At 41.7% G+C, this 20,073-nt stretch overlaps 1 protein-coding gene across 1 annotated transcript in view; it reads right to left on the bottom strand.

The window, feature by feature from the left end:
- Lcch3 (Ligand-gated chloride channel homolog 3) overlaps positions 1 to 20,073 on the bottom strand; it is a 128,939-nt gene that overhangs the window by 47,765 nt on the left and 61,101 nt on the right. The window contains exon 2 of the mRNA XM_065219313.1: positions 8,180 to 8,869. Within this exon, the coding sequence (XP_065075385.1) occupies positions 8,180 to 8,337 (158 nt within the window). The 5' untranslated portion in view covers positions 8,338 to 8,869. The remainder of the gene's footprint in view (positions 1 to 8,179; positions 8,870 to 20,073) is intronic.

The following is a 20,073-nucleotide window of genomic DNA, read 5'->3' as shown; positions in this document are numbered from 1 at the left end:
CCTGCCAGGTCATTCCTACAGTTTCGTCCAAAAGGTGAGTCTGGAAGACCATCGGAGCATTGATTAAAAGCATTGCGTATTCTGACATATAACATTGCCCAGATTTGTTTGGTTTGTGGTTAGAAACGCCACAAGGTGTGTCTACACGGTAAGAAAAAAGTCCCCAACGGCCAGTTCACTTTTACCTACTATTGACTAGTTTGTCTCCCTTTCTCCTTCTAATGTTGTCAAAAACGGAGGAGCAAAACTACCCAACAGGGGTAGTAAAGTGTGGAAAACCAATCAGTATAATCATATTTACCTACTTTTGGGTACAACTAACTTATTTTTGGGTAGAAAGCGAGTGGTGTGTCCTTTTTATTCCACGATTGCTGCTGTCGACCAATCAGAAACTGGCTCGGATTTGACGGCAAAAGTCCCGTCCCAGCTCGGGACAAATAGGCTAGTCAAGTAGTGAGCCAATTTTAAATCGTTAGTTACCACCGGTTTCTATAGTACCGAGATGAGCGAAAGTAACTTTTGGGTACTTTTTTCTTAGCTATAGGAATACAGCAATGGCTACAGGCTACTGGCTACTGAGGGACAACTCAAGGTGCAAAGCTACTGTACCACCATATTTAAGCAACTTTAATCCACACACACACACTTGAATATCACAGCCCGAGCGAAGCAACATCGTCCTCATTTCGAAAGCGATTGATCCTCCTCCGCGGCCCGTTGGCCGTCATCAATCCCTCGAGAAAACAGCAGCAGCTCATGAAAAATGAAACCCCATTTGTTACAAAAACACGTCCGCGAATAAACTCCCCATTGTCGACGATGGCAGTTGGGCCTGGTGACGGCCCCATTACACAGCCACCCACCCACCCCATCCAAGCGTACATCTATTCACATAGCGAAAGCGAAAGCCAGGCATAAGGGCAAACTCGCACAATAACTCGGTTTAAACTGTTTCAACAATGGCAACGCCCTCGAAGAGGCATCCTTCATCATCGTCATCCTCGACCTCATCACTGCCGTGTCCTTTTTTTCGCACGCTCATACTCATCTTCATACATGAGCCTCCCAAGTGTCACACACCACAACCCCTTCCATCTCACACAGCGATGGGTGCCTTATATTTAGCATAGAGCGTCGAACGACTAGTATGATGTGCAGCTCGCTCAGTTCACTCATTTTCGGAAGGTCGTCTCTGCTCCGAGATGTCGGGGATGTCGGTCGGGTGGCAGATACATCACAAACGGAATCAATTCGAAGCAATGATGGGCAGAAAAGAACATCCTGGATCAATGGTTCACCGTTCTCGATTCTTGTGTAATTGTCGGAAAGAGAGGGGGGGGGGGGGGTGTAGAACATTATACGTTAGAATTGCTTTCTTTATATAATTCTGGCAATCGATTTGCGTTGTTAAGAGACCGGGAAGGGTTAAGACCAGGTATCCCAGTTTTAAAACACTCTTCATCGAGATGGGCGAAATGTCTTCACCGATGCTTTTAGTAGTAAGATTACGTTTAATTATGTTAATTATTATTTTACATTGATTTCACATTTCAATTGATTACTCTATCAGACTCGTGATTTGATCTCAGACAGTCGTCTCTGAATCTTTCGAGGATGAGCGTACTCCGCTCCTGCAGTGACTGAAGACCAGCCAGGTGGTGGTTCTCATAATTTGGAGTCCACGGGGGCCTGTTGAGGATCATCTTAAGGATCATCTTAAGGATCTTGTTCTGGATTCTTGGGAGTACGAGGTGATTGCACTTAGCACAGCTCTCCCAGATTGGCGTTCCGTACTCAATGGCGGGGAGGATGATTTGCTTGTGGACGGCGTGATTGGAGTTTTCTCGTCCGCACACGGATCACTCGACCCTTATAACGTTGGCATTAAACAAAATGGACCAAAAATTCTACGCCCTTGCGAGCGGCCTTCCGGCAGTTAACCGGAACATTCGCCATGGCGGACGAAAACATGCGTGTAGGCATGTTTTTGAGTTCTTTCTTCGTTTAATTTATCGATTCCTCCTCAGTTTTCGCGAGTTGTTGGAGTAGATCTTACGCTTCTGGTTGGCCCAGAAATTCTCGATGGGACGCAGCTGGGGGACGTTGGGCGGGTTCGCCGACTTGGGTACCACATCGATATTCGGTCGCTCCATCTCCTCCAACGATCGCTTCGAGCAGTGGGCCGACGCCAGATCCGGCCAGAACACCGCGTCTACGCCCTTATGGTATTTGTTGATGAACGACGCAACTTCCGGCAGGCATTTCGTGCTATAAATTTTCCCGTTCACGGCCAGTCCGGAGCGAAAGAAGAGCGGCTTTGACATCCCTTTCTCGCTGATTGTCAGCCACAGCAGCACCTTCTTGGGGAACTTGGTGTGTGAAATGAACTTCATCTCGGAGCTCACTTCCTTCGTGGGGGAAGTAAAATACGAAGTGCCCTGCCAGTCGTTGCCATCCAGAGTGAGATAGGTCTCGTCGTCCATCACCCCCGCCACGTCGCGATTTGCCGGGAAAAACAAGTTGACCATCTTATTCAGCCGCTGCCGCTGCGTCATTGCCTGCAGCTCCGAAACCAATGGACGTGACTTCCGCTTCCTGGCATGTATGTTCATGTTCGCCAGGTACTTCTTGTCGCTCAGGGTCGTCGGCCGTCCGGAACCGGGCGTTCTTTCGATGCTCTGATTGTTGTCTAATAGTGCCAAGATGTTGTAGATGTCGGAACGGGCGTATCCGGCGTCCACAAAGTGCAGCACGATGTCCGTTTTCGACGCGGCGGGGTGCCGTTCTTTGAACGCGCACACTTCGGAACGGAGTTGCTTCACTGTTTTTGCCATCACGGTTAGAGTTCGACTGATAGAGCTGTCAAATTTTGTCTGCTGGCTCATGGGTTACTATGATTGATGCTGCGTGGGTAGTTTCGTCAGTGCGGGTGAAGGTAAACCCATGAAAAATCAACAATTTTTGTCCACTTTTTAAATGCAAACGATGATGGCAGTGTCATTCGCAAACATTGACAAAATACCACCACCCGGAAGGGGAGGAACATCTGACGCGAAGATGTTGAATAGGATAGGACTAAGGAGGCTACCCTGGGGAACCCCAGCATCAACGGTGAACGTATCAGAAGGTGAATTGGTCAAGAAGACCTGGAATGATCTGCCCGACAAGAAGTTTTTGATGATCTTAAACAGGAAGATCGGGAATTTGAATCGATGCAGCTTGTACACGAGGCCATCGCCTTCTCAACGTTCAACAATGCCATAGCAGATGTCTTGGAAACGGTATTGTTCCGCTTGATGATGTAAGTAACCCGTGGCCTTTCCTAAACCCGAATTGCTGTTTGAGAAAGATGTCATTGTTATTTGAAAACACCAGCAGACGGCTGAGTATCAACTTTTCGAATGGGGCGATAGCTTTTGAAACTGGTAGGGTCTTTACAAGGCTTGTGAATTGGAATGACTTTTGCTATCTTCCAGCATGCAGGAAAGTAGTCAAGCACCAGACACTTACTGAAGACCAAGGTGTTCGAAGAAGTCAATACTCACTCTATCGACACCAGCCCTTCATGTTCTTGGTTGATTTAATGGCTGCTACGGACAACTTCGGGGGTGGCAGCGACTCTAGACATTGCCTCCTACAGGCTCGTGGAGACTCACCATGGCTTAATCAAGGTTATGTGAATTCATAAAATGTTGTCCAAGTGCATTGGCCTTTTCAACTGGGGTTATGAGTAAGGAAGAATCCATATTCAGATTAAGAGGGGAAAAAGGAGGGATGGGCATCAGCTTATTTTTTAAAAATTTTTGGCATTTTCCAGAATCCACAATCTGGGAGAGTACGCTGGTAATGCCTACGAATCGCGTTACGGAGTCTAAAGAGATCCTTAGTGGGCCTGGCAAGGTTCAGAGTATTACTCACCTGCCTGGAAACTGGCACATGTAGCTCCCTGGCTCGGGAAATCGCTTCAACTGCGCCCAATCTACCCGATGGTTATTGCGTCGGAAAGCTTCGAATCGGTTCACCGAAGAACCAACTTCGGCTTCCATCGGATATTGGTCCGAGCTGAGCTCCTGGTTGGTGATATGTTGAGAAGATATCGATGGTTGCGTGAACACCGGACCGACTCAACCGGGTGGGAGTGTCCGGAATCAAGATGTTGTACTGTACTTCCTGCAGGTCGTTGTTCAGGATCGTGCCGATTTGATTGCGTCGACTGTTGCCTCAAGCTTGATGTTTGGCGTTCAGGTCACCAGCAATGATGTATTTTTGCCGCCGCCGAGTCAGCTTCTCGTCGAAGGTCAGCTGCCGTCCCATCCCTGTTATTGACTTATCTGGGGCAGTAAGCCGCAATGATGGTGAATGGGGCCAAGCGATGTGCTGACCTCAACCCCTTGTGCCTCACAGCTACGGCTACTCCCCCTCCTCTTGCACTGATTCTGTCGAGTCTCAAGAGTCGAAAGTCCGATAGGCAGATGTTCACTTGCGGCTTTAGATGGGTTTCGGTGATGATGACAATGTCGATCTCCTTGGCGTTAAGAAAGTCAGCAGTTCGATATGCTTGTTCTTCAGCAAACAAGCATTCCAATTAGCAACCTTTATAACTTCACGGTCCTTACTTATTGACGAGGGACAGGGCAGCATAAGGCTGTTCAGATCGGGTCTTGCAATCACGCACGATGATGATGACCTCTGCCACGAGTATCACAAGCAAGTTCCTGCCACGATAAACCAGGGGCAGTGGAGGGACCTTGGTTCGGCTGGGCCGCTGCAGCAGTGAGGCGATGCTGTGCTGAACGGTGGCTGAGGGCCGCTTGCTCTATCGGAGAATACCCAGCGGGGGTGCAAAGGGCTCGTTGATTGTTAAGGAGAAGCGGTGCTAGGTTCTGGACCAGTCAACGGGGCAGGAGTGCATGGTACAGAGCACCAGTGTTGGCCGAGGGCGTACGATTATTGCGGTGGCGACCGGTCTGGTTGGCTGTTGCCGTCTTTTGGCGAATATGAATGAATTCCGCTCGCTTGGGGCAGTCACGAGTGTCCTTCAGCTCGGTAAGTGTGGTGGAGCCCTTCGTTAAGTGGACCAGGAATAAATGGATTCATCGGATACACTGCCTCTGGTTGTAGATCAAGCCGCTCCAACTCATCCTTCACAATGGCCGCCTCGAACCTCGCAAAACCACCTTCAGTGGCTTCAGTGACAGCAAATCATGGGTGTAAAAGCTTGTTGTCCGTCAGGAAACTCCCGATCGACTTGCACATAATTTTCGTACCGACGCTGCAGAGCTTGAACCGAGACTGTAGGTTGTGATCTGCTAACACAGTCCTAAGCTGGTCGACATCCTTCATCTAAGTAAAGAGCGGAGGAATCCGATCCTTTTCTTCCTCGAGCACCGAGAACTGGTTGCTTTGCAGCACACGGTTATCAGCGTCGTCCACTGACGCTCCGGTCTATGTTCGGGCCTTCTTCATAGTACGCTGACATACCATTTGTTGGTTTTTGGCCAGTTGAACTACTCGAGAAAGCTAGCGGGAATCCGAACTGAACTGAACTGCTTGACGGCCAACAGATTTATAGAATTTTGTCTTTACTAATGTTCAGGATCCAGTTAAAATTTGAATAATAAGACATAATCCTAATAATGAACCAAAATTTCATCAAGCAGAAATATTAGAAGGGGCAGGTAAATCATTGTAAAAGTTTAGCAAACGTTATAGAACTTTGAGAAAGTTTGTGGAACTTCATCGAGCTTCGTAGAAGTTCTTAAAATTGCGTAGAGCTTCAGGAAATTTGATAGAAATGCAGTAAATTTTGTTGAAATTCAGCTTAACCTTGTAGAAGGTCAGCAATATTCGAAGCACTTAAGTGAACTTCGCAGGTTCAATTTACCAGGGATGGGATGTGACTGTCAAATAAGAACAGTCGTCGACTACCTCGTATAACTGGTTCCAAACGTAAACAAGCCATATGAAACCTACATGGTTTGCAAACATTCAGAAGCAGCAAATGCAGTTACTGATCTTATCTATCATGAAGCATTGTAATTTCATTTCATTTTGCAGCGTTTGGTGGGGCAATGGGAGCGCAAGTCAATCCAAAGCCGAGGATAAAGGAAGAGTAATGGCTGAATAGTCTATGCGGACCACTTGAACGCCATGGGAAAAGGAAGGGATTGAAGAGGTCGGTTATTGGGGGGTTTTGAGGAAATGACACATAGTACTAGATTTGTGATGCAAAATGTAAAGAAACCGGAAATCCATCTCCCACTGATCCATCCTTTCACATGTATACCAAATTGATATTTTAAAGCAACCATCAAAATAAACAGACAATATATGAAAAGGCTAGTTGCCAGTTGCTTTAAAGGCTAGTTGCCTCCCTAATCGGACCCCCCCCCCCCGCATCCTAACTCTTTTGTCAATCTACTTAATGTTATTAGGTTGTCTAAATTTTTTTACTTAAGTTCATTTGATGATTATGATATCTCATTAGTCTAATTTAATAAATAATTGAAATCTCTAATTTACCTAATCAATCATAACTCATGCTTTATTAAGTACCTAAACTGCTATGTAATCTTAAATTTAACGTGTTTCAAGTAATTTTGACTTTGGTCTATATTTATTATATCTTAGATCGACCCAGGTGACACCTTCAAGTGACTAAAATGCTTCAATTTGAAATTAGTTTCCTAGCTGATTTTTAAATTATACAGGGTATATGCTCCAACTACACTCACACGTTTCCACTATGTCGTCCCACAAAATTACGTATGGATATGTCACAATAGAAGCACGCCACAGTGGAAATCCCGAGCCATAGTTCAAACACTTATCCCAAATCAAAATGAAGCACATAAAAGATTAGTTACAATACCATGTACAAAAATGATGTTTAACATTGTTTCCTGAGTAATACTTCAATGAAAACAACAATGAAAGCTTGTCACGCAAATAGAAGGAGCACCGTTGGGCACTTTCTGAAATATTTCAATAGTATAATTCCCTTGCAAACCCAAATAAATCTATCTGCGTTAAATAAGAGTGATTTGCGGCAAAACCCGCCAGTATCACACCCAACGTCAGTGCCTATACGTAAGCGTACTACGACGCGGCTCTCAATTAAAGGAGTAACAAGTGTGATACTATCACTGCTAGACTAGATCTTTGGTTCTCTCATGCAGTGGTTTATCAGAGAGGGGAAGCTTAGTAATCCCCATTGCCTGCCCATGACGCCATTCTATCGTGGCATGAGCCAGCAACGCCGACCATAAACCTACCGTCTCCAACACTCCACTATAAAGCATGAAATTAAGCCCACCAACAGCAAGGTGCAAAAACTAGCAAAGGGGAGGGATCTATCTATCTAAGCATTGTAATTTCATAAAAATAATCTATACTTTTTCATAACACATTCTTATTTTTAAGCTCAAGGATAAAAACCAACAGGCTCAGTGCAGAAAGTGTAAAACCAGCATATTTTTTTATGATTCAACTGAGTTTTCAATTACAGTAGAGTTACAGTACAGTACAGTACAGTTTAATTACAATTACAGTGGCTCAGAGCTTTTGACGGCAATCAGCTGAGAAAGATCAAACCAGTTTTAAACTTTTAGACAATTTTCAAGAAGTTTTCCATACCCAGCTAACACCCAACAACCCTTTTTCTGAAGTTTTCGAATTCGACAACAGTCTTAACATGACATTTTAATTACTACGACATCAAACGGTAGTGCATCTTCATTTCAGCAATATTTTCCCTTCTACCCAAGAGGAAAATCGATTCCCCCTAGCAAGAACGGTCATCGATAAAAAGGATACCGTGCCACGGCTCATCCGGAGGCTGGAAACAATAATGATTGATAACCATTTCCCATCCCGGAGCCCATCCTTCGTCGCCGGCTTGAAAAGGGAAAAAAAGTGGGTCTTCCCAAGTTTGAGCTTGGGTTAATAATTTTTCAAACACTGACGGCCGGTCCCTTTGCCTGGGTTCGAAAAAGCTTTCCCCCCTGATTAGACGAGATCAAAAGTCGCACACAAATTTAATGAAGCAGAAATAAGTGGTCCATGGGCATCCTGTAAGGGGCGGATGATTGGACTGAAAGCTATAAATGACGACGGACGGCTTGGCAAACGATTGAAGTTATCCCCGCTATTGTTGGTAAATGATTGAGAAATTACTCACCCTTTCACAGCTAATCCCAAGTGTACTGCGTGTAGTAGCACGAATCCTATCAGCAGCCACATTTTCACTTTGCACCCACGCCCCTTCCGGCACTGATTTGTGTGTCCTTTGAGGTACCCCCTGCCCGTGACCCGTGCACTATAACGTTGATCCTCCATGTGGCACCGCTGTCGACACGAGTCGTCGTGATCGTGATCGTGATCGTCGTCTCCGGCGATTCAAGGCCTCTTCCATCACGTGCAATCTTCCACTACTGCAGCAGCAACAACAATCACAACAGTAACAGCTATCGAAGCCACCAGTTTTCATCCCGTTGCCATTGGTTACCACCAGCACCGCACAACATCACACTATTGGTGGTGAGATCACAGCCGGCTGTGACCGCACCAACCCGCCACCGTCGTTGCATGAGTTGTTGCCATGGGGATTCTTCGAGCGAATGAAATTTTAATTTTTCAATCAAACGCCCGAATCAATCGGGGTGTCACTAAAAAAAAGCTCCAAGTTTGTGTCGGTCAGTCAGTTTAATTATTGTTGGTTTTTCCACTTTTCGGACATTCTTCCGGTTCACAACACTGAGGGGCTATATTTAGAGCACTGATCCACTGAAGCTTTTCGCAAATATTTTTCTCCGTCGTTGCGGGACGTGACTCCCCGCCTAGTGCGATGCATTTCTCGATAACGGCTGGCCTGGAGAAAGAAAGAAAACAACAGAATGAAAGCAGATTAGTACGCGGTAAAATAAATATTTAAAAATTGGAATCATTTTTGTATGGATTATTTATAGCCGCCTAGGACGTGCCGAGCGCTAGGCGTCACTGTGAAAGTGTTGGTGTACTTTCGTTGGATGGAGGATAATCCTGAAAAATGAGCTTGCTGAGGTTGTTCCCGTGACCAACGGCGTAGTCAGGTTTTGGGGCGAATATCACCAGGCTGAACGATTTTAAGCCGAATACTGCACATTTGATGCATAGTTAATCCACGATGTTAAAAATCATTTCTACAATATAGCTCGAATGAACTGGTCTACCAGATTCTAGAAAAAAAAAATGACAAGTCCAGTAGGCCGGGTCGATTTTTACTAATTGCATAATCAAGAAAGGTACATATTGTAAGTTGGAAAACTGTCTTAAAACAAATCCTGCGAAGTTCCAAAATTGAAAAAAAATGTCTTGCTTGATAGATCTTGATTTGTAATTTTATATCAAAATCCCACTTCTCGGAATGGGAAGATCAAAATCCGTTCTCCAGGACCAGCAACAGTTTATTTAGATCATATTTGCAGAAAAGCTTAAAATTTGAAAGCCATTCAATTGAGAAGATGCGGCAGATGTCTTCAGCGAAGTTTTGATGTCTTCAGTGAAGTTTTGTGCTTTAAAATTCCCTTCTTTGGGTGATTATAAACATTAGGGTGATCCTAAAATTGATTTATATTTAGAATTTAAAATTTAAAAATGCACATAGATGAAGTACAATTAAGTTATTGCCTCTAACGAAGTTTTTAGGTTGATAAAAGCGAATCTGATGAAGAGGTCGTCCATTAATTAAATCCATAAGGACGCGGCATAAAAAAATATCTTTTTTTGTCTGACGTTTAACGATGTTGAAATGTTTTACAAAGTTGTAGAACTGGAAACTTCCATAAACTTTTTAAGACACAAATTAGCTAACTTGTAATTATCATTGAGATATTCAAACTTTGTTATGGATCCCCGGACATCATTTCCTCTTCCACCATATGAAGCACACTGCATGCTTATAAACATACAAACATTAAAAGAGCGAATATGCAATGGTCTCATTTGTAAACGATATAGTTTCGCAATGCATTGACTCAACAGAACTCTTATCAAAATTAAATCTCTATGCACCTACTCGGCAACTCCAAAATCGAAATGTATTTGCCATAAACCATCGTCGCACAAATTATGCAAAATATGGGCCATTAAATCGCATGATGGCATCTTACAATCAAAACTGCGAAACCATTGATTTTAGAATGTCTCGGCATTAACTAAAATACTATGCTAACTCCATACGCAATAATAATTTATAAGAAGAAAAATAGGAAAGCACACACTGCTTGATTTTTATTTAAGACAAAATTGTAATTTTTACTTTTTATTTCAAAGAATTTTCTTATATTTAAGAAAAAAAAACTCTATATGTATTCCACTCTCAATATCATGAGTTGGCAACCCTGCACACTTAGAAAAAAATCATGTAAATTTAGATGCTCTGAGACTGATATATACGAGCGTTTGACATAAAATTGAGTCATAACAGACGCGAAATTCAATTCAATCAAAGGTAATTTTCGTCGAGTATCGAACTTTTCAGTTTCGGAGCCCTTAATTTTTCATTACATGTGTGTTTACGTCTCATACTTTATCCCAAGTAACAATTTTGGTTTTATGAGGGTTCTGTAGACCACGATTCAGACTTGTAGAATGCTATAAAACCTCTATAAAACATCCAATGTCACTTGGGTATGTCAAAGATGGATTCCGTCACGTGTAAAATTAGTTATTTCTAAGTGTGTGTTTGTATAATGACTTTTGTGATTGTTTAGGTTTACATCGGTTTCTCGGTGGGAAAATGCTCAGGAAATGCTGATGTTAGTAGAACTACCAACTTTTGTCTCCGATTTCACAAGGCCGTCCGAATTCGCATCCTGAAGACGTTATATTACCGGAAGCCGCCATCTTGAATTTCAAGATGGAGTCATCAAATTACGGTCCCTAGACGGTATCCCGATTCCGAAAATACCCATATTGAAGGGTATTTGACATTATTTTCCAGGTTTTCTATAATCGAAAGCAACCATCTTGAATTTTAAGATGGTGTCAGACATCGATTTTCGGTCTCTAACGGGACCACGTTTCCGAAAATACACATATTGAAGGGTATTTGCCAGTGTTTCCCGTTTTTCTATAACCATAAGCCACCATCTTGAATTTCAAGATGGCCAAAGTCTATACACGTCACCCTGATTCCGAATATACTCATATTAAAGGGTATTTGACAGTATTTCCCAGTTTTTCTATAACCGGAACCTGAGTACTGCGAACTAACTCAAAAAGCTTGTCATCTGGGAGCCGAGTCGAGCTGTCAAACGGGAGCCAAACATTCAAAAGAGCTCAGAAGTGATGTGGGAAGTTACTGTTTGAACCACAATAAAGGTATTGCCACCTACTGAAAACAAATTAAGAATTACATTTATTTTCTTATTTTTTATATCAATTTATTTGTACCGGCTCAATCGAATAAACTTTACAGAGCCGAGTTATCATTTGCAATATACATGATTAATTTCTTAAATCTAGAGTTAAAGGAATTGAACCGATTACTCGCGGTCGTCTCGAGGTTAGTGGAGATTTACAATTTTTTGGATGGGGAAAGGGAGAAGGAGGTTTGAAATATGATTTATTATACAAATATTTAATTAATCCTAAAACATGAACTTATTTCTATTCATCTTGAAAACAAACATTAAAAAAAAACTACACGCACAATACACAAACTAAACACAAGGTTAATCAAACTTACAATCTAAGGTTAGTATTCTTAAAGTAAACATATATGAGTTTCATAAACTCCAGATCACGTCTAGCCAAAATATCCCGAACTGGAACATTAGGTTGTCTACCTCGAGCCCGAAGGGAATCGCACAGCTCAGATCTGACACCACGATGCTCAGCACAAGACCAAAGGATGTGATCGGCGTCTTGGTAACCTTGTCCACATTCACAGAGATTGCTGTCTCCCAGCCCAACACGAAACAAGTGAGCGTAGAATTATATTTATGAAACTGTCGAAACATCAACCTTAGTAGGCGGCTAATGTTAATCATTGAACGTGATGCTCGAATAAGAGTTTTTATTTGATATTAATAATAATGCCCAAACTGGGTCACGAATTGCTGCAACAAGAATTTAATCAAACTTTATAAGAGTCATGTGTGCTTTGTGGGCAGGTGCACTCCCAACACCATGTATACGTTATTTGTGCAGCAAAGAAGGAGAAGCTAAGAGTTCAGTTGACAGCATGTATATACGATTTCGTGAGCTGTTTCAGCAAAGCAATTTGAAGCTTCGAAAGATTTTCAAGATGTTTTCTTGCTCACTTAAAAAATTAATATCGACAGAGTTCGCAATACCCTGACCGGAACCCACCATCTTGGATTTCAAGATGGCTTCAGACATCGATTTCCGGTCTCTAGCCGTCACCCCGTTTCCAAAAAGGTTCATATTGAAGGATATTTTACAGTTTTTCTATAACCGGAAGCCGCCATGTTGAATTTCAAGATGGTGTCGATTAGAAACACTGGAAAAAGAGACCAGCGGAGAAAAAAAACATGAATTTGACAACAAGATAAACATCAAAGCAATCCTGGCATCACTTGCATTTGTAACTGCTTGCGAGTTACTTCGCCAATGCACCGACGAGCGAGTTCATGAGTGATTGTTAAATGGTTTTAATACTCCTCCCTAATTGAAGCAAACCATTTGTAAACATTGCAGATTGGAACCGGTTTTGACAGTTCGATTGGAATCAGAACAGTGTCTCCGTTGGCCTCTTATTCCAGTGTTTCTAGTGTCGATCATCATTTCCAGTCTCTTTACGTCACCAGATTCTGGAAATTCCCACACTGCATACTTGCATACTTCATTTGAATACCCAGTTTTTTCTGTATTCAAAACCACCATTTCGACTGGACATTGCATAAATTTATTCAGTGATCGCATAATCATTAGCAAATTGATATTTTTCACTCTTATACGCTCTCAATATCACACAAAATATCACGTTTGATATTGATTTTACAAGCTCCTTTAGCGAACCCCAAATGTAATTAATTTTGTCAATACTTACAAGTATTGGCAATATTATTGATAGTGTGAATACATAAATATTGTCGTGTGGGGTGGACTTTTGATATTGTGAGACTATTCACAACGTGTAAAGTTGAAGCTAAAGGCCGGCGCACAATAGATACGTTTTCGGGTTTTTGACAGATAATGCATGGGCTAACTGTCAAAAAACCTGAAAACGTATCTATTGTGCGCCGGCCTTAAGAGTTGAATCGACGCAAAAATGACTCCATTGCACCTCGTTTTCTTACAGAGAAATTTGTTATTGGTTCAGTTCCAGCCTGTATCGGATATCAAGATTGGATCTGCTTGCTATTTGTCAAACGTCAGTATGAATGTTTCTTTTGTAACCTGGCTCGGGTTGAGGTTTTCAGTGACAATAAGCTCGGGTTCACTCGGGTTGGAACTGTGGTTCCAATCAACAAATTCGCTGTTAGAATGTATTATAATGATATCTCATCCTTTTTCACTTCACCGATGGCAGACACTAAGCGACTGCTGCCAGCCGTTATGGATGTTTCGGTTTCGTTCGGGTGTAAAGCGAAAATCATGAAACTCAATCTCACCACAGTTTGGTGAGATTTGCAGCTGGTGAGTTTTGTTAGCTTGGTATTTCGAGCTGCAATATCATAGCATGCCATATCAAGCGCAGTTGTTTGCTTGTTGATTTTTGCCTTCGAAAATCAAGCGTGATATCACAAACGAAGTGACAGACGGAGCGGCTCGAAAACTTTGGTGACTAACCTGCTATTGCAATTTTTCAGTGTACCACATGGCAACACCACTACTACTGGATTGTACCACATGGCCACACTACTACTGGATTGAACTAGCATTTTCACCAAATGTACTAAAATGTGTTGGTTCTATCTCTTTCACTCTACTCAAAACTGAAATGCATAAATATTTTTGCTGGATGACTAGCAATTCGGATCGAAGTCAAAGTGACAACACATTACTGAAAAATCAGCAATCTTTACTTAATATACAGCAAAGCTGAGTAACAACCTTTTTGCTGGAATTTCAGCTAGTTTTATGTTCCTATTGTCTTTTCATATAAGCAGCAAATAAATAAATTACTGAATTGCATACACTTGACGTATTCCGGTCATTTATGAAAGGCAGACAGGATCGAGGACAGGATGTAACTATAAGCAGATTGAACAATTGATCTTGAATCGTACACGGTAATCGCAAAATACCCAATAATGACTACAAATTAAGCATTTTCGAGGGAGACTGGGACTACCCATTCAATGAGTAAATATATTACCTATTTATGAGTATTTGCTACTCAAAAATGAATACTTACTACTTGTTTTTGTAGTTGTAATTACTCATAAATGGGGAAAATTTTACTCATTTAATGGGTAGTCCCAGTTTCCATCGAAAATGCTTACTTAGTAGTCAATATTGGGTATTTTGCGGTTACCGTGTAAAGGCTGTAAAGAATAGGGAGTTGTTATTTTTCACGAAACACAAAGATTTTTATATTTATTCAATGGTTTAATAAATATTTACCTTCATTTTCTTAAATTTTATCAGAGGATTGGCATGAAAAACACTTTGCAGTATGTACAACATGGAGGTCGAAAGGAAAATCGATGAACAGTTTGACAGTTCATGAAATTCACTGAGCTTCCAGCAAAATGAGCATGTTTGATGAATGTACAGTAAAATTTGCTGTTGCTGAAAACCAACCAGCAAATCATTTTGCTGGAACTCGATTTCAAAATTTGGTGTGTGAATTTATTCATCAAATACAAAATCTGTTTATTGAACTGCCATCACTGACAATTCTGATTAATGCGCACCACGCACATAAACTACTACAGCACCGGATATGTTCTTATATTCAGAACATCAGCCTGTCACATCAGTGTGCAGTAGACTAATGCAAAATTTGAATTTTTCGCTCCACGCTGCTCAAACGGTTCCAAATTGAGTCCTGATTAGCCTCCCAATATTTAAACTCATTTATTTATAAACTGACTTGGCACCAAAGGGGTAATCAACTCTGCTCAGAAACACAGCATGGCACACTATTCGGCGCGCTTTATGACACCCGTTGACGAGTAGGATACAAAGGATCCGATAGGTGACGGCTTCGCGGTCGGTTGTTGTTTCACGTGCGTCCGATGTTGATCTCATTTTGAGTGTTAATGTCGGAATTAAATAGTTAAATTGGTGATAAGTGATAGTTTTGCACCTAGGAATGCACAGGACGCTGAAGTTTTTGAGAAAATCAGTGCTTTCCGGTCATAATTCGTGTATTTTGCATCAGTTAGATTTACGATCCGCCATGTTTTTTTTTCGTTCGGTTGCGCAGTGCCTTCATCAGATTGCGTGTGTTAATGTGTGTGTGCGTCGATGTCGCAAATGCAGCCATTATTGCTAGATCGAAGTTTTTGAGGACTGAATACTACGAGGAATCAGCTAAGTTTCATATATATAACAACGTATGATTTTCAGCACCCCAAAATTCCAATGATTCGGTGTATTTATTCATGAAAGCGCGGGTTTATTTTTTCTCAATTTGATCAACTTGCAAATTGTTGTGCTACAGTATAAATATTTCTGAAGTTATTTGGTTGAGATGTGTGAGAACATTTTGATCTGTTGATCTTTTTAACGAAGGAGAAAAGATGAGCGTTGTAAAAGTTTTGTGGTAGTGGTATACAGGGCTCACGGGATTGTTTTTTTTTGTCTCGCTCGCACGCGTATTGGAATCGTACATCCTGAACGAAAAAGTAAACTCGCGGTTTTCTGGACGTTTTGCCGGGGCTCTGAAGGCCCACGCACATTAGATCCGGATCGGACGCATTGCGGAAAAGTGACAGCTAAATCTATTGTCTAACTGTCAAATTTACGTCAACGCAACGCAAACGGATCTAGTGCGGGTGGCCCTTGAGAGGGTTGTGATGTTCATTTTTATGGCAGGGGATGGTCGTGAAATCGGGATTTTGATATTTATTCGTGGCCGTCTTTTCATCGTATCAATGAAGGGTGGAAGTCTTTGCGCGTGAATTTTCGGAAAAAAATTCAGTATAGATATTGGTGACTGTATCAGTGATTGTTTTCATCGGGAAAATTTTCCGCTATGAAGTTTTTTTTTCCCGACGAAAACATTTTGCGTATATGTATACGTAACGTAGTGTGCGTACGATAAACGTCAGCAATCTCTAGTTTTAAATAGAAATATAGACGCGATAAAGTTGACGTGCCATGCCATTTCTCTTGTTGGAGGGGAGGGAGAGACGACTTGAGAAACGATTCTCGCTCTCTTCATTTCTCTCGTGTCGCTCGCTCTTCTAATTTATCGGGTGGTGGTAGTGGTGGTGGAGGCCTCGCGCGTGGAGGAAGAGAGTTATTATAGAGAAAGGAGAATTAAGAGATCGGCATTCCATTGAAGTAAATAAGTGTGTAGAGTTTTAACCTTTAAGGTTAAGGTGCTCATACACGGCATGATCCGGCGCAGCGTTTAAGGTGGTGCGTCGTTTTTTTATTAAAATCATTTAATTAATATTTAAAAAAAATTAATTACCAGTTTTTAGGATGCTAGAAACCTAAAAAGTACCATACTCGAATGATGGACCAACTGATGGATCTTTTCCACAGATAATTCCCTGAACACGTATTAGCGCTTTTCGGTCATGGGAGAGGTGGTCGTTTTGCTTTAAGTTTTATGTTTTACAGGTAATTGAAAACCAGCTATTGATTAGATGAGCAAACAACAGCAGTAATTTTTAAAGCATTCATATTAATTTAGTTTTTTATTGATGACATTATGCTTGATGGTGCCAAATCTTCCGCTTAATCGTATTATCTCACTAACTTTATTAATGTTTCTGCAGTATAGCACCTGTGGATTATGAGATGCTCGATGACCCTGGAGGGATCGATTTTGCTTACTGAGCAGAAAATCATGGATTTAATCCCAAGCTCTTCCACAGCACAAGAAATCCCCACCAACATTTGTATATTTGATATTGAAAATTAACCTCGGAGATTATTTGCATATCATGCGAAAACGTAGTCCTGTATTGTCGCGAAGCGTTATGGTTCTGAGATGCTCGATGACCTTGAAGGGATCGTTTTTGCTTACTGAGCAGAAAATTATGGGTTTAATCCCAAGCTCTCCGTCATGACTCTTTAAATTCATGATCACTAAACAAAATGAATATTTTCTTTCGATAGTCGGCTATTGAAAGATTAAATGAACAACAAATAAACAATATATACTTTTGGTTGCATCGCCAACTTGAGGTCAACCTCGGAAACTATTTACATATCAAGCGAAAACGTAGTCGTGTATTGTCGCGAAGTGTTATGGTTATGAGATGCTCGATGACCTTGGAGGGATCGTTTTTGCTTACTGAGCAGAAAATCATGGGTTTAATCCCAAGCTCTCCATCATGACTCTTAAAATTCATTATCACTAAACAAAATTAATATGTTCTTTCGATAGCCGGCTATCGAGAGATTAAATAAACAATACATACTTTTGGTTGCATCGCCAACTTGAGGTGAATCCTAACCGAATACCCTACCCAACCCTCCAACTCCGTAGCACTTATGAGGGTGTCGCTCAAGTCGGTGGCCTCTCGTTAAGTAAGTACTACATCAACATTTCCTTCCCTATCCCTAGTTATGGTAAAGATGGGCGTGGCCGGGAATAGCGACAGTCATGCTTCTGTTACTCTTGTTTAGATTGGAATCAATGTTTACTCCCCAGCATTATTCCTGAAAGTAGTCTAACTGAGAATTTCAGAAGAGACGTGAGTGTCGCTAGTATCCAATCTACGAAGTATATCATAACAACGCTAACGCTAACGCTAACGTTGACGAGTAGGATACAAACAATATAATATAAAACGGCAAGTGTTGGCCTTTTTGCCAATCGTTGCTTAGGTTGACTTCTTTGTTTACTCCATTAGGCTTCACATTGGGTTTGAGGACTGTGCTTTGCCACTTTTCGAAAAATTCCAAGGAAAAATTCTGTAATCGATTTGCTTGGGACCAATAGGCTAGTCAAGTAGTGAGCCAATTTAAAATCGTTAGATTCCACCGGTTGGTTGAATTGCACATGCGCCGCTTATCTGGATCGCGCACCATTTCCAGCGCATAAAAGATATGAAGTGGGGGAACATTTGATGGTTCTCACTGGTTTGATTGGTGGCCATTGGTTTTGATTGGTGGTACGTGTAGAGTTTCGGTTTATCGGAATTTTAATATATAAATACACGCGTCCGTTCCGGTTCGTGGATAGACAAAAACTATTTTATTTCTGCTTCAAGGTTTCTTAATACAAAGGTATGTTCAGCGGTAGTAGCAATGTATCTATTTGGTTCAGGTATAATATCTTCAAGATTAATACAAGTATAGGTAATTATGCTATGATCGACACTACATTCCTCATTTTCTATAAGCTAAACAAGGTTATTAACTGTATAATCTTTTAAGTATGATGGATGTTTCAATTCCCTTTTTGGACGAGATTTAAATTCACTTCTTGTGTTTGGTGAGTTGTTCCGCAGAAGATTACGATGGCTAACTATATCCATTCTTGATCGGTTTGATTCATCCTCGCCTAATGGTGCATCGTCGGTGTTTGGAGGTGTGGACTCCAATGAATCGTTTTGGTCTTCTGAGTTTAAGGTTTCCGAGTCAATTGTGGCATCGTTACCATCTGAAACGAGCTTTTTAAGATGTGATACATTACGGTGAATTATCCTCCCACTTTCCTTTGACTTCAAAATCACATCTGAGCCAGTACGAGAAACAACAATGTATTCTTCAGGATCAAATGTAGCTGACAGTTTGTTTTCTTTATGCACACGTTTTGTTACTACTATGTCACCTTTCTCCAGATCATTTGGCTTTGCCCTGCGTCGGTTGTCTGTATATTCTGCTCCTTTCACCTTCTGTACATGGTCACGATCTTGGATCTCCTCGAGAGTTTTTGAACCTTTCATTAGCAATCCTGGTAGCTTGTCTTTAAGTTTTCTCCCAAACATAAGGATGGATGGAGCAACGCCGGTTGTAGAATGTGGTGTGGAATTATGCATCAGAACAAATGTTCTGAGATCCCACTGCCAATCGGATCCCGACGTTTCTTGGCTGATCTTTAATCTCTTCTCAATGGAACGGTTTATTCTTTCCACTTCCCCATTGGCTTGAGGCCAGTAGGGTGTTGTTTTCCTGTGTTCGATGCCAAACTGCTTGCAAAAATCTTGAAGCTCGATACTGATGAATTGGGGTCCATTATCAGATTTTATGGATTCCGGCATGCCAAAACGACAAAAAGTTTCGTGTAATGCCTTCACAGTGAGACTTGCCGTAATTTGCCGCATGATGATCACTTCCGTGACACGACTGAAATAGTCTACAATGACAAGTAGATTATGCCCGGATGGTAGTGGACCAACAAAATCGATTGCTAGATCTGCCCATGCTTTGTCTGGCAGTTTCGTTCGAATCAGTGGTTCTGGCGGGTTTGGTAATGAAACCAGAGTACAATTTTTACACCTCTTAACGTATAGCTCCACTTCCATGTCCATGTGAGGCCACCACACCTTTTGTCGAAGCCTCCTTTTCATAACAACTATACCCGGATGCGCTTCATGGGCAATGTCTAGAATTCGTGGTCTTAATTTTACCGGAATGACTAATCTGTCACCTCTCAACAGAAGGTTTTCAACTCGACAAAGTTCCGATGCAAACGGTTTGAAATCTCTGGCGACATCGTTCCATATCCCAGTTTCCAAACATTGCAGTACGTTTTGGAGAACATCGTCTTTCAAAGATTCTTCTTCAACCTCCTGTACTGATACGGCATAAGGAATTCCAGTAATTTAGCTCTGCACCTTTGCAACATTTCCCAAGTACGAAGATCGATGCTATTTGCCGCTGCTCCAGAATCAATTGTCATGACGGTTTCAATACCTCCCACCTTAAAACGGAACACATTTTCTCCCATCTTGATCTTTCCCCGACACGTCTTGATAGGTATGTTGCGTT

The sequence above is a fragment of the Ochlerotatus camptorhynchus genome, unplaced genomic scaffold, assembly GCF_037179485.1.
Source record: "Ochlerotatus camptorhynchus isolate MF236.1 unplaced genomic scaffold, CSIRO-AGI_Acam_v1.1 ptg000102l, whole genome shotgun sequence".
NCBI classification, from domain to species: domain Eukaryota; kingdom Metazoa; phylum Arthropoda; class Insecta; order Diptera; family Culicidae; genus Ochlerotatus; species Ochlerotatus camptorhynchus.
This window is presented reverse-complemented; position numbering and strand designations above follow the sequence as displayed.